The sequence below is a fragment of the Musa acuminata genome, chromosome BXJ3-5, assembly GCF_036884655.1.
Source record: "Musa acuminata AAA Group cultivar baxijiao chromosome BXJ3-5, Cavendish_Baxijiao_AAA, whole genome shotgun sequence".
Taxonomy (NCBI): domain Eukaryota; kingdom Viridiplantae; phylum Streptophyta; class Magnoliopsida; order Zingiberales; family Musaceae; genus Musa; species Musa acuminata.
The window spans coordinates 6,062,525-6,076,098 of record NC_088353.1 but is presented as its reverse complement, the minus strand read 5'-3'; the positions used below and the strand labels follow the sequence as shown (position 1 = coordinate 6,076,098).

At 42.7% G+C, this 13,574-nt stretch overlaps 3 protein-coding genes and 1 non-coding gene across 6 annotated transcripts; 2 read left to right on the top strand and 2 right to left on the bottom strand.

Moving 5' to 3' along the window:
• The first annotated feature begins 1,793 nt into the window (after positions 1–1,793).
• Positions 1,794–4,148, top strand: LOC135637766 (protein IQ-DOMAIN 22-like). The gene is made up of 3 exons (XM_065150542.1): positions 1,794–2,252; positions 2,999–3,196; positions 3,276–4,148. The coding sequence occupies exons 1-3, from the start codon at positions 1,836–1,838 to the stop codon at positions 3,960–3,962; spliced, it is 1,302 nt and encodes a 433-aa protein (XP_065006614.1). The 5' UTR covers positions 1,794–1,835; the 3' UTR covers positions 3,963–4,148.
• A 753-nt stretch (positions 4,149–4,901) lies between these two features.
• Positions 4,902–4,975, bottom strand: TRNAV-AAC (transfer RNA valine (anticodon AAC)). Its single transcript has one exon. It is a non-coding gene; the product is annotated as a tRNA-Val (tRNA).
• A 426-nt stretch (positions 4,976–5,401) lies between these two features.
• On the top strand, positions 5,402–11,497 carry LOC135637765 (shaggy-related protein kinase eta-like). Of its 3 annotated transcripts, XM_065150539.1 has the most exons (13): positions 5,402–5,690; positions 6,931–7,185; positions 7,294–7,386; positions 7,829–7,888; positions 7,985–8,257; positions 8,354–8,428; positions 9,196–9,252; positions 9,327–9,467; positions 10,290–10,340; positions 10,433–10,528; positions 10,602–10,685; positions 10,843–10,945; positions 11,018–11,497. In XM_065150539.1, the coding sequence occupies exons 1-13, from the start codon at positions 5,631–5,633 to the stop codon at positions 11,083–11,085; spliced, it is 1,416 nt and encodes a 471-aa protein (XP_065006611.1). In that variant the 5' UTR covers positions 5,402–5,630; the 3' UTR covers positions 11,086–11,497. The 3 variants fall into 3 exon arrangements, with proteins under 3 accessions (XP_065006611.1, XP_065006612.1, XP_065006613.1); XM_065150540.1 differs by lacking the exon at positions 7,829–7,888; XM_065150541.1 differs by lacking the exons at positions 9,196–9,252; positions 9,327–9,467.
• Positions 11,498–12,206: 709 nt separating this feature from the next.
• LOC135638986 (uncharacterized) lies at positions 12,207–13,058 on the bottom strand. The gene has a single exon (XM_065152632.1). It carries the CDS (start codon positions 12,989–12,991, stop codon positions 12,374–12,376), a length of 618 nt encoding a protein of 205 aa, XP_065008704.1. The 5' UTR covers positions 12,992–13,058; the 3' UTR covers positions 12,207–12,373.
• Positions 13,059–13,574: the final 516 nt, after the last annotated feature.

Sequence of the window (13,574 nt, the reverse complement as noted above, 5' to 3'; positions counted from 1 at the left end):
TTTTGCATTATTTCAGAACTTTCAAATTCATTCTAGCAACAGCAACATTCTATTGTGGGCACTAGGCCTCATCCCTGGAGTATCTTTAGAACATCAAAGCAAATGTATTGCTGGATATTCATTTGCATGATCATGTGTGTGTGCTGTATGCACAAATTATGTCACAAGGTCATCATTCAATATACAAATCCATTCATTTCTACTGATCTGTACACAGTGGCTGTACCTTTAAAATCAGAGTGGCTGGATTGGATGATTTAAAATCTTTGCATTTAAGGTCTATAAGAGAATCAGGTGTGATCTAGTATTAACCTTTTAAAACTATGAGGCTGGCAAACCACCAAATTTGAATGTTTTATTACTCCCTAGTTTAAATGGATTTTGTTGGTGACTAAAAATTGTAATGATGATAAGGCTAGAAGTGATGGTCAATGTTTAAGTATCTTTGAAATATATAATTATGGTGTTCAAGTTATCTTGTTGATAGTCTTATTGAGATGAGCTTTGTAATAGGCAAAAAAATTATTCATGGATAATTCAAAAGGTATATGAGGATATGAAATCACTATTGTGATACTTTAGGGAATCCATTTTTTTCTATTAAGAAATGATAATAGAGTGAGTGTCAAACCTCCGTATAGAAAAGATTATGACAACTTGATTAGTCTCAGGAAAAGTGCCATGATGATATATAATTCTTGATAGAACTTTTTGATTATGAGGTTCTAAGGCTTCAAATTTTTTGTGCGAGTATGGTTTATGATGCTGGTATGGTTGAAGAGTTATACAATCTGGAATAGGGTGCCCCAAGCGACGAAGGGAGTGGTAATATGTAAGATCATTAGTATTGCCCAATTGATGATGCCAAATTGGGTCTGGCACATTTCTATTGCCTGCTAGTTAATTAAAGGATGATCTTGTATGATGATGATGATCCCGATATCTTCCTATTTAGCATATAATTTTTTGCATGTGGTCTTTGCATCCCATGCTCAAGTTACAACTCTACAGTATGACCTCAGGAATCCTGCAATACGTGTAGATGTAACAATTTTGACCGGGACACACCATTGACCAGAACTTACGTACAACTCTTTGACGTGTTACAGGTCGTCCCCACATCTTTGACTCGTCAGCGGGCGAGACATGGATCAGCTGGTGAGCGATTGGCTCGTTAGAAGCTACCTAACCAATTATTGAAGACGCGGCCGCACCGCAGGTCTCGTCCTTCTCACGCCCACTGTCCTATATTCCTGTTCGGTGTAACACGGTCGCATGGTTGGTGGGATGCGTCCACGAGAGCCGACGCTCCATCCGCCTGCCACCTCATCCCTGCCCCATCGGGGTCCTCATCGATCGAGTCCAACTGACCGTCCGATCTCGCACGATGCTTCAAATCTATCATTTGAGAGACGGGAAACGAGTTTTCTCACACGTTGAACAGTTTTCCTGATCGTATGCCGACACACCGAACATAACTTCGAATTCAAAATGATTCGTGGGTCCGTCTTTCCATTGGTCAACAGCGTGCGGGTCCCATCCAAAGGATGAAAAGAACAAAGAGAATAACATAATGCCCACGATCTCGAAGGGCATAAAAGTAAAATAACCATACCGCAGAATGCCTAATTATTTGTTGTTGCTATATCAACCACAGCCATTAGTAAAATAACCCTCTCGTTCACACGTGTCCTTTTCGATTTATTTTAGATTCAATTTCGCGCTCTTTTTTTTTTTAAATAGAAGAATTTGATAAATGGACGTGTCGTAGGGGAGATGAGCTATTGAGTTAACGTGGGGAAGAGTCGAGGAGGAGCGGGGGAAAGAGGGCGGGAATGGGGAGAACCACGAGGTGGCTCCGTCGCCTTTTCGGCGGGAAGAAGGCGGATCCCGGCGGATACCCGGCGGAGGGCAGGCCGGCCAAGGACAAGAGGAGATGGGGCTTCGTGATGCCGTTCCGGGAGAAGGGGAGCAACCACCAGCACCGTCGGTGGCAGCACACGGCGGCGGCGGTCACGGAGGAGCGGAAGTACAGGGAGGCGGACGAGGAGGAGCAGAACAAGCGGGCGATCGCCGTCGCGGCGGCCACCGCGGCGGTGGCGGAGGCTGCCGTGGCCGCCGCGCAGGCCGCGGCAGCGGTCGTCCGGCTGACCAGCAGCGGGAGGGCTACCGTGGGGTTCACCCCTGCTGCCCCCAGCAAGCGGGAGGAGAAGGCGGCGATCAAGATCCAGGCCGCTTTCCGGGGATATCTGGTTGGTAGTCTCCCCTTCTTTATCTCTTCAATTGCAGTCCAACTGTGTTTGTTGATGGCAATTCTATAAAATTACCTGGAAAAAAAATCGAAATTTTAAGGTCTAATCTGTTCCTCAACTCATTGAATCACCGCCCGCTGTTACAAATTCGATTTTTATCATCTTTGATCTTGAAAAGCTTAGTTTATGAATCGCTTCCCAGAAGACCTGCAAGATGTAATTCTTCGCGACGGCAGTCGTTTAATCGCGTAATCGTCGTCCATTTGGGCACTCCGGGCAGCGCCAAAAGCATCGATTTGCGGGCTTTTCATCTGCCTTGGGTGGAGTGAGCTGGTTTGCGTGATTCGATCCGATCCTGTCACCTAAAATTTGCCATGTATCTCAGTCTGTAGTCGCTATCTCCCTTGTTGCCTTGAATGGAGAACTCTTTTGGCCTTCCGCTTCATCTATTTCATCGGTTCCCTGACTGTATAGGGAGGGATCCGTATCCTCTGTTCTATTTGGTTGTTGCAGTTTGCATTGGAAATGACTGCTTTTGTTTAGATTCTTTGATGCTGCTGCTTCTCCTCCTGCCTACTAGTGACCATTCGACCCATTAAACTTGAGAACCACATTTAGGACAATTTGGTGGGATAGGTTCGATGCGGTTCAACTTCAATCTGGTTTCTTCTGCAAAGGAATCGGCTTCCTTTTTGTTCTTTAGAGAAATCTTGTGTTTGGTAAATTGACAAGTTGATGGTGTGAAGGCGAGGAAGGCCTTGAAGGCACTGAAAGGGCTGGTGAAGCTGCAAGCACTGGTCAGAGGCAACATCGTCAGGAAACAGGCCGCCGAGACGCTGCGATGCATGCAGGCGTTGGTGAGAGTCCAAGCTCGCGCCCGGGCGTGCCGCGTGCTCCGGTCGGAAAGGAGCAAGTTCGAGAAGGCCCCCGGCGAAGGCCATGCTGTAAGCGTAGATCTTGTTTACCCTACAAGCTTGCACCACAGGATGCACATCGATGGAATCATGCTATTCTCGTCTGCAGAGAACTGTTTGGAGGCCGGCGAGTGGTGATCGGGACCGAGCAAACACTGCGGGATGGAACTGGTTGGATCAGTGGGTGGAGGAACGGTACTGGGATGACCCAGAATCCGCGAGGAAGACGGGGGCTGGTGCTTCGGTGGACGATGAGAAGAATGCTAAGATCCTGGAAGTGGATCCTGGGAAGCCACAGTACCATCACAAGCGCCGGAACACGTACGTCCACTCCTCATCCTCCACGCTAACCTCTGATCAGAACAGCTATAGCTTCGTAACCCTGCCCGGCTCGCCGTCGATGGAATCCACCGGGGCCCAGCGGTCGTTTCCTGGACAGCAGTCTATGGTCCACCTGATGCTTCCATTCGAGGCCGGCGAGTACGGGGAGAGCCCGCAGTTCTGCTCTGCTTCGTCGCGACCTGGAAGCTCGAGGAAGGGGCCGTTCACGCCCTCGAAGAGCGAGTGCTCTCAGAGCCTGTGCTGTGGTTACTCGGACCACCCCAACTACATGGCGAACACCGAGTCTTCGAAGGCGAAGGTGCGGTCTCACAGCGCGCCCAAGCAGAGGCCAGACCGGCACGATCCTTGGGCGCCATTGGCTCAGAGGTCCTCTTCTCTGCACGCCAACTTCTCGATCAAGGCCTACCCGGGCTCCGGCCGGTTGGATAGGTCAGGGATGCCCGTTAGGATCTGATGAAATCTACCTCAGAGAGCTCTGCTGAAATCTAACAACGTCGACTCTCTGCTGTTCATATTCTAAGATCAAATTGGATAATCTGATCTCCAATGTAAGCTTTTGATTGCTTCTGTCTTGCTGTAATGTAGGATTCAGCGAAGTGAATCCATAATGTTTGGTGTTTAATATCTCTCTTTTATATCAGTCTGATTCCAATGCTTACAGGTTGCAGAACTTGTTCTTCTTCGCTCGACATCTCCTTTGGATAGAAGTACTCTCTCCTGTATAGATGACAGAGTCTAATATAAATCACACCAGAGATGAAAAGTTATCGTCCCCTTGCGTTGCCATTACTTCATCTTTACCCATAAAACCGAAGAATGACTTGACATTGTTGTCAGCAGAATGAATCTTTGCAAGAATTGGGAACGCATGGATTTCTGCTTTTCCGGTAGGGAGACTTCTACCCTCACTGGTCTTCATCGTACACGCCCTACCGTGAGACGGCTCTTCGCAGTAAGCGCGAGAAAGAGATTGGATTCCTGTCCAAAAATGAGCTGCAGGCGGTCATGCCTGGCACTAGATTCTCAAGTTGACACATCAGGAAGTGATTGATGTCTATTCCTTGCCTGTCCATTTCAATCGAGCCCGTCGGTGGTGCAGTGGCTAGCTTTTTGTTTGGTAAATTGCCCTTCTGATGAAAGAAATGGCGACTGAAGACTTAAGTCGTCCTTTTCTTTTGGATGGACGTTCAGGAAATCTTTTCGATTGGACATTGAGAAAGCTCTATTATAAATTTCATCCACTTGGGGAGACTATCCGCACTTGTCGGAAGGTCAAACATAGCTTTCCATCACCAAAGCTCTTCTCAAGGGTTTTTTTTTTTCTTTTTTTAATCTTAATTATTAATTCATTTCACGAAATCAATCGAAAATAAAACAAATAAAAATAATAAATTGGCGTCGCCCGGACTCGAACCGGAGACCTTCAGTGTGTTAGACTGACGTGATAACCAACTACACCACGACACCTTGTTGTAATTCTCCCCTTACTATCAGATAACACATGACACAGCCAAATTAGCAACCATTTCACAACCACCTTTCAAGTAGCAGTTGATACGGCCGTTACGTATACATATTTTTTTGTAAGCATGAAGTTACTGGCAGCAAAATATTTTTTGGTCACAGAAATCGTTTCCTACAATCCGCTACCGAAAACGAGTCGCGGAGCGCGACTCGCGCGTTTCAAATCATATAACAAGGGAAGCAGAAAAAAAGAATAGTAATAAAAGCGAAGACCACGAACCCAGCGTTTGACCGTCCGATCTCGATCAACTGAAAGGTGTACGGCCATGTTTGATGCCACGTGGGTTCGACCTCCAACCCCGTCGACCGCGAATTCTGATCTTAAAACAAAAGGCACAAAACAAAAAACAAAAACAAAGTACCACAGAGAGAGAGACAGAGAGAGACAGGAGGAAGGACAGGGAGGAGGAACTGGGTGTTGCATTCTGTTCCCCTCCCCCCCTTCGCTCTCTCTCGCTCTCTCTTCTTCTCTCGTCTTCCCGTCTCTTCTTTTTCTTCTTCCCAATCCAATGCGGATGGAGGAGAAGAGAGGGGAGGGGAGGAGCTCTCGTCGAGGCCGGTGATTAGGGTTTCGAAATCTCGGACGGCGGGCCGAAACATGCACATGATGCGGCGGCTGAAGAGCATTGCTTCGGGGCGGTCTTCGGTCTCGGATCCCGTGAGATTCCTAACTATCACAAATTTACTCCTATTTTCTCTTCTTGATTCCTCGGTGTGGTTGGTCCGGCTTACGTTCAGTTCGAATCTACTCATTCTTTCTTTTGAGTGCAATGATTAATGGGGATTCATCCATGTTGCTGGTGTTTTCTGGAAATCTTTAGCTCTGTTTGTTTTGGTGTAATTTAAAGTTTTTTTGTTGTTTATAGACGCCCAGAATGTTGCTAGTGATTTGCTGTTAGACAAAATAATTAGGGATAACCAACCAATTGCCACGAATGTCCAGATTGGCGAAGTTCACGTCATTAAAGTTGCTATTTGCCACAATGTAGCATTTCAATGATCATTCATTATAGGCATTACAACGTAATCCGATCACAAGTTTTACAAGCATAAAGTAATACATTTTTAACTTCTGGCACTTTGTTTGACATTTTCCTGTTGCAAATGATTCGCTCTCACTAAATGTTGAGGTCATTTAATTAACCTAGTCAGGCTGAAAAACAAAATGCCTTTGAGTTGGGGTTAGTGAAGTCTTAACAGTCCTGCGACCAAACCAAGCCATTTTCGATCATTATGGAACATGCCTGTTCTTCTATTTTTACCAGTTAGTCACAGATCTTTCCCTCTTATTCACAATCGAAGCTAGATAATCAAGACCAGAAGCTCATTTGACTTCTTACTGGGTTGGACTTGCTAAGTTGCCAAACATTTGGAGTGAAATTTTTTATTTGTTGGAACATTCTGTTGTGCTTCTCTGTGGCCTTGTCATTGGTGGAGATAAGGCTCTGTTTGTGGGGTAAGGCTCCATTTCTTGCAACAACCAGGTAATATCGTCTTGAGGTTGCATATTGAGTTGAGCGAAAATGATCTAGCGGAGATGATTTCTATTGTTGAGCAAGAGTAGGCCAAGTGAATTTCAATTAAGTGAACTTCTCTTTCTTGGATCCTTGACATATGGAATATAACTGGTTATATTTGGTCAAGCTATGTCTCAATTTGGTCATTTATGTGATCCTGATTCACTGAAACACAACTATCTCTGGACTTGAAGGTCACCGATGATCAATACAGTCTGAGCCTCCTTTTACTTCAAACATAACTATAGGCATTTTCTTCAAAATTATTACTGCAATTGCAAATTATGCAAAGACACCCATGTTGCATGTATGCATCTCTTTTCCATATTATCTTTTTATTTTATTCTGTTCTGTTATTGTGAGACTATATTGTTTCATAAGGGTGGGGACTTAACGACCAAAAGAGCAAAGTTTGATCAAGAGGGAGGAGGAGAAATTCTTGTGGAGCAGCATATGGTTGATGATGTGGCTTCTACCGTGGATCTACATATATCTTCATCTCATTTGAATTTTGATGCAAGCACATTAACCACTGAACCTCCTGCGAGATTTGAAGGTGCAACCATGGATCAACTTCCGAGGGAAATGCATGGGATGACAATCCGAGATATTAAAACTGATGGCCACATTGAGACGGTTTGGATCTGTGTTTTGTTTTTCTTTAGAATATTCCTGCTATTTGTAAGTGAATTTTTTGGTTCATTTTAGTAATTCCAGTTCTTATTGTTCATACTACCCTTGCAGGAATTCGATGGGACAATGATTAATGGTAAAGGAACTATGACCGGACAGATTCTTGCAACAGTAATTGGTGGCCGGGATGGCCAGCCAAAACAGGTGCCTTTATGTTTCTGAAATTAAATTGGTCTACGACATTGCTTCTTTCTTCCATTTAATGTCATTGTTCTCTAAGCTTAGTGGATGTTTATAGTCATGCTTCTTTTTGCTCAGTATTAAAGTTTGACTGTATGCTGCTGCTGGTACTAGTCATAAAAAAAAAACTTTATGCAATTATTTTTCTTTAATTTAAGCTTTCTATAATTTTTTGTTCCGTGACTTCTAACTAGCTTTTTGGCTTAGCATTTAGAAATTTATTCAATTCTTTTCCCTAGAGCATGGCTAAGTTTGTAGCTCTGTAATTCAGGACATGTCTCTACATTGACTTGTTTTATTTATATGTTCTTGAATGCTGTCGGGGTTGCATAATATCTAACTTTTTCTCGTTGATTGGATGGAACCAGAACTTAGTCAACTTAGTGACTTATTTACTGTGTGTCAGACAATCTCATATATGGCAGAACGTATTGTTGGCACTGGTTCATTTGGTGTAGTATTTCAGGTACTTTGGTCCTTCGGTTGGTAAAAACATAATATTTAATATTGTTCAATTGTAATTTACACGATCGTGGTCTCTCATTGCACTTTTCTGGTGCAGGCTAAATGCGTGGAAACAGGGGAAGCAGTTGCCATCAAGAAGGTTTTACAGGACAAGAGATACAAGAACAGGGAACTTCAGATTATGCTTTTACTTGACCATCCAAATGTAGTTCAGCTAAAGCACTATTTTTTTTCGACTACTGAGAAAGATGAGATCTACCTAAACCTTGTTCTTGAATATGTCTCTGAGACACTTCATCGCACCGTGAAGTACTATAGCCGGATGAACCAGCATGTACCTCTCACTTATGTTAAGTTGTATACATACCAGGTGAATATTGATATTTCAAACTTTGTTTCACGGTCACCACCATCTGCTAATAGTCCTTTCTTTACTAAAATAATTATTTTTTATTTGATGGTGTAGATTTGTCGTGGACTTGCTTATATTCATCATGTCGCAGGGGTGTGCCATCGGGACATTAAGCCACAAAATTTGTTGGTGGGATTCTCATAATCTTTTTTTCTTTAAGATCCTTTGAGAAATTTCTTTTCTTCGTTAGATGCTAAAGCAATTTAGTGTTGATTTACCTCTTCTATGTGAAGATATAATGTTGTGATGTTGAAGATATAATATGATGGAATATGGAGGAACCATGATATATTAATCTTATACATGGGGATGAAATATCTGTGGCTAAGCCTCAACTTAGATCATAAATTCTTAGAATTATAATTGTTTATTGAATGATTAGTTCATTGTTGTATTTGACAGTTAATCGAAGTATGCTGATTCCAAGATGTGATATGTTTCTTCGAAACTTGATATGTCTCTTTCTTCTTTTTTTTCGTCGAATCTTCATTGACATTTTCTGTATAAAGTCAGTTAGGACAACTTAATGACTCTTTTTGAATGCTACCAACTCTATTGTTAGGAAACCACCTACTAGTTAATTTATGTAAGTTAAGAGTTCCAATGGGGGAAGGAAAGTAGCCAACCTGTTGATGTAGGCTGTCACATAATAGTGTTGCTCCACTCTGTGCAAATGAGATGCTGATATAGTGCTGGTATAGAATAAAGGCCAGGCCAGCAGTTGCAGGCATGTGATGGGTTGACATGTTATGGGCACAGCATGGTGCTTTGCACTTGAAATGCTTGATTGCAAGAATGATTTGTTTCGAGTAGTGAGGATGTGAAACTCAGAAACACTTATGGATGTTAATTTTGATGTCGTAATACTATTGTTGTTTTGTTGACTCATTTTGCAGGTCAATCCTCACACTCATCAATTAAAACTTTGTGATTTTGGCAGCGCCAAAAAGTTGGTAGGTCACATAAAATATGATTGATCATTTGATGAATTTGTTCTCATCTTTGACATCTAATGATCCGATTTCAGGTTCCAGGAGAACCTAATATATCATACATTTGCTCACGGTATTATAGGGCACCTGAGCTTATTTTTGGGGCTACAGAGTATACCACAGCTATTGACATGTGGTCTGTTGGTTGTGTGTTAACTGAGCTTCTCATAGGACAGGTAAACAGCATGGTGTTGTTAAACTCAAATGTATTTTATGAAGCAGTCCGGCATTGGATGATTCCATAGGTTTTTTTGTCCATCTAGGTACCACACATACGATAAAGAATTTACTGAATACTATCTTTTTAAGCTATATGTGGCTTGTTCTTGAAGAAAACAAATGACTTAACTTTGTGAAACTTCAAGTTTAATAGAGTACAGAGGAAGATCCTGAGCAGCATGGGGATTTAATGGATGAATGGTGTGGATGTAGATCTGATAACATGTTGTTTGACTGTAAACATGCTGTTCAGTTGTGTCTTGTTGAACCAATTGACATCAGGTATATCCTGCCAAATAAAAAGATAGGATTTTTCTATCATATATTATTGGCATCATCAATGCTTGTTAGTTGTGTTATAATTTAGATTAAGGAACTACAAAAAAGAAAACACCCTTAGGGTGCATTTGTACTTCTTGGAAAAAGGGAAATGACAAGATCAGATATATGGAGCAATCTTCATATTAAAGGCATAAATAGGGCAATGAGAAATAGCTTCTTGGGTTGTGAAGGTAAGGATATGTATATATTGGCGGGAGCCTTGAGCAAGATGCTACCCTTTTTTAGCCATATCCCCTAAAAGGTTAAATATATCATGGTAGTAGTTAATTAGTTTTTTTTTTTTTTTAATTTGGGAAAACCTTTCTGACATTCTTTTCCATTATTTCATCATCCATGATAATACCTTGTAGTTCATATTATGCTTCTATAGTTTCTTTGTTTTGTATCTTTTATGTAGATACCTTCTTACTGAAAATGTATCATCATTGTTGGTGCAGCCTTTATTTCCTGGGGAAAGTGGTGTTGATCAGCTGGTGGAAATCATTAAGGTCCTGTATCCATAGATGGTGCATGTCCATCTTGCTCCAGTAACATTTTATCCACTCAATCTTAATTCTATATGATTGTTGTTGCTGTGCAGATTTTAGGCACCCCAACACGAGAAGAAATCAAGTGTATGAATCCAAATTGCACAGAATTCAAATTCCCTCAGATAAAAGCTCATCCTTGGCACAAGGTTAGTCAAGGTAACATATATTATTGGAAATCATTTAATAGATACAAATGATTAAATCATAATGCCTTTGCAGCTTTTCCACAAGTGGATACCTCCTGAAGCAGTTGATCTTGTATCGAGGCTGCTTCAGTACTCGCCTAATTTGCGTTTTACATCTGTAAGTACTCTTGAACAAAGTAATTAGTGTTTTGCACTAAGTCTAGAGTTTGAATCTGTCTAGGGCTTGTGACTTTTTCTGCATTGTTGACATTCTAATCAATGATGTTGCATTTATTTAGTCATCATTTTGCATTTTTTTTTCATCGATGCTGCAGCTGGAGGCCTGTGCTCATCCATTCTTTGATGAGCTGAGAGACCCTAACACACGTTTGCCAAATGGAAACCCCCTTCCTCCTCTGTTCAGCTTCACAACTCAAGGTAGTGCCCTGCTTTCCTTTTCACTGGGTTCTTGGGGAAAGCTGTCAATAACTCATCCAAATATGTTTGCAGAGCTAGAAGTTGCTTCCCCTGAACTGGTACGACGCCTAATTCCTGAGCATGTGACGTGCAGTCGATGACCATAACATTAAATCTGCTGGTACTCTGAAGAACTCAAAAGTGGATCGCATGACATCTACAACATCCTTAGCATGTCTGTAGCCCTGAAGTGACTGACGATCGGACATCAATCTGATTCGTAGGAAGACAAACATATTTGAAGGAGATTTTTATTTTGCGGTAAGGCAGAAATCTGCCCACTTGTTTTTCCTATCGTTATGGAGAACCTCGAGAATTTTTTAGTACATTTCAAGGAGGCTTCAGGGTATCGCAGGAGAAGCATTAGTTTCTCAGAGATATATGTTTGTACCATGTGATGGATGATGATAAATCACTTACCAGTTGTTGTACATTCACATTATGAGGTTAATCCAAGTGTTGCCGAAATTTCATTGTATGCAGTGTTTGATGATCTAAATGTGCTTTGACACAGCTTATTGTTTGTTGTTATATTTCTCTTTTGTCGCAAAATCAGACATTATAAGGGTCTCTAAGTTAAAAAAAAAAAATATTAGGCAAAATTACATGGATAAATTTTCCTCTAAAGTTAATCATTTTATAATTTATCCTCCTACATTTAAGTTTAGCTATATTTTGCTACGATACTAGAAATTTTTAGTTAATTGTTGGCACAATGATGTCAAAACTCTAATTGACATGTAGAAAACATATATTTGAGAATGAGAAGGATATTTTAGATTTTATTAATTTAAATCTGACCCGCCGTGAAGTTTATAACGGAATCGTTAAGTTAGACCATAGTAATTATTGAGCTTTATTCTGCTAAGCGTACCGCGTGGCGCGGTGACCAAACTCCGACGGAAGGACGTGTCCGGACTTTTTGGTGCTCTTACCGTCTTCAACTCGGGCGTCGAAGTGCCCCGAAAAAAATTATATCGGTCCATAATCGTCCAAAGTTCACCAACTTACTCTGACGCGCGGTGACCAGACTCCATCCTTGCAATGGAAGGTGCCTGGAATTTAGCTACTCTTGTCGTTTATTATCGGGCGATAAAAGTGGCCCAAAACACATCATATCGGATCATAATCGTCTAAAATTCACGGTCTTATACACATCGCGGTGAACATACTCCATCTCCGTACGTTGTTACCGTAATCCAATAATTAAAAGAGCGATTCATAGATGACAGCGATTTAGTGTTTTCTTGGGCTGCAGGCAATAATACAACGGTGTTCTTCGAGACTACATGTTTTATAAAACATGCGTTTCCTGAAACATCATCATCAGAAACGTTTTTTTTTTTTTTTTTTACGGAAACGTTCTTCTCCACTTAGCTGCTGCTGCCACTACTCGAGGTTGGTGTGACGGGACCGGAGTTGGGCGGGAGTCTGCTTCAGTGCATCCGTCAGCCGCAGCACCGCCATCTCGAACAGCACGTACATCGCCCCCTCGTACAAGCTCCCCATCGGCAACCTCACCGCCTGTGACAGACCACCGCCCGCCTCCTCATCGTCCGCCATGGTCTGGGCAGGGATGTAGGCCACGGCGTCGGCGCACCGGCTCGCGCCGCTCCCGGAGCCCGGGCGCGCGGTGAGAAGGACCACACGGGCGCCGGCCGACTTGGCGACGCCGCAGATGGCGTCGACGGTGGAGAAGCCGCCGGGGCCGGCGGACGCGAGGAGGAGGTCGCCGGGGGAGATGGGTGGGGTGGTGACGTCGCCGACGACGTGGGCGGGGAGGCCGAGGTGGAAGAGGCGCATGCAGAGGGCCTTCATCATCAGCCCCTCGCGGCCCACCCCGTGAACGAAGACCCTCCCGTTGGCGGCGGCGGTGGCAGAGACCTCCGCCACCAGAACGTCGAGCGCCGGTGGAAGGGGCGGACGGGGGGAGGAGAAGACGGATCGGATCTGGTCGCAGATCTGGGCCGCCATGGCGGCAGCGGAGGTGTGGCCGTCGCCGCTCATACCTTATCCTCGCAACCCCAAAAAGGACTCTTCTTTCGCCACAAACGGCGATTGTACGTTATTAATCTTCTTCCTTCGTTGAGTGATCTCCTTAGTTCTTAATGGAAATTTCAACTAATGTTATTATCCTATAAAATTTAATATCATTGTAATAATATTAGAAGCGTTTTAGATTTTAAAATTAATTTAAATTTGATAGGAGTATATCACTAATTAATCATCATTTCACATATATCTAGGGCGAAAAGAGAAAATTGAGATCACTTACCACTCGACTAGCTACGTGAACAAGGGTCTAAAGAAGACGATTATGAACTGTCCATCCTTGTACTCCACGTGGATAAAAAGTTAAGAAAAAATTATCGAAGACAATTAGAGATTACCTCTTATATAATATTTTATAAAATATTTTATCCTTTTCAATACAAAGAAAGGAAGGATTATCGTTTTTGTCTACTCGAGTTCACACTCATATACCTTGAGTTATTAATTTGGATGTCAAAAAGATTAGATCAGAAAAACTCTCGACCTCAATCTTTGTGTGTGTGGCACCTCGTGAGTTAGGTCTTTTCACCTTGGAGGC

Bases quoted from the DNA above. Each gene is read 5' to 3' on its own strand.
- LOC135637766 (XM_065150542.1), top strand. From the start codon at position 1,836: ATGGGGAGAACCACGAGGTGGCTCCGTCGCCTTTTCGGCGGGAAGAAG. The intron at 2,253-2,998 runs GTTGGTAGTCTC...GATGGTGTGAAG, and splicing joins CCGCTTTCCGGGGATATCTG to GCGAGGAAGGCCTTGAAGGC. The intron at 3,197-3,275 runs GTAAGCGTAGAT...TCTCGTCTGCAG, and splicing joins CCCCCGGCGAAGGCCATGCT to AGAACTGTTTGGAGGCCGGC.
- LOC135637765 (XM_065150539.1), top strand. From the start codon at position 5,631: ATGCACATGATGCGGCGGCTGAAGAGCATTGCTTCGGGGCGGTCTTCG. The intron at 7,889-7,984 runs GTACTTTGGTCC...TTTCTGGTGCAG, and splicing joins CATTTGGTGTAGTATTTCAG to GCTAAATGCGTGGAAACAGG. The intron at 10,686-10,842 runs GTAAGTACTCTT...TCGATGCTGCAG, and splicing joins CTAATTTGCGTTTTACATCT to CTGGAGGCCTGTGCTCATCC.
- LOC135638986 (XM_065152632.1), bottom strand. From the start codon at position 12,991: ATGAGCGGCGACGGCCACACCTCCGCTGCCGCCATGGCGGCCCAGATC.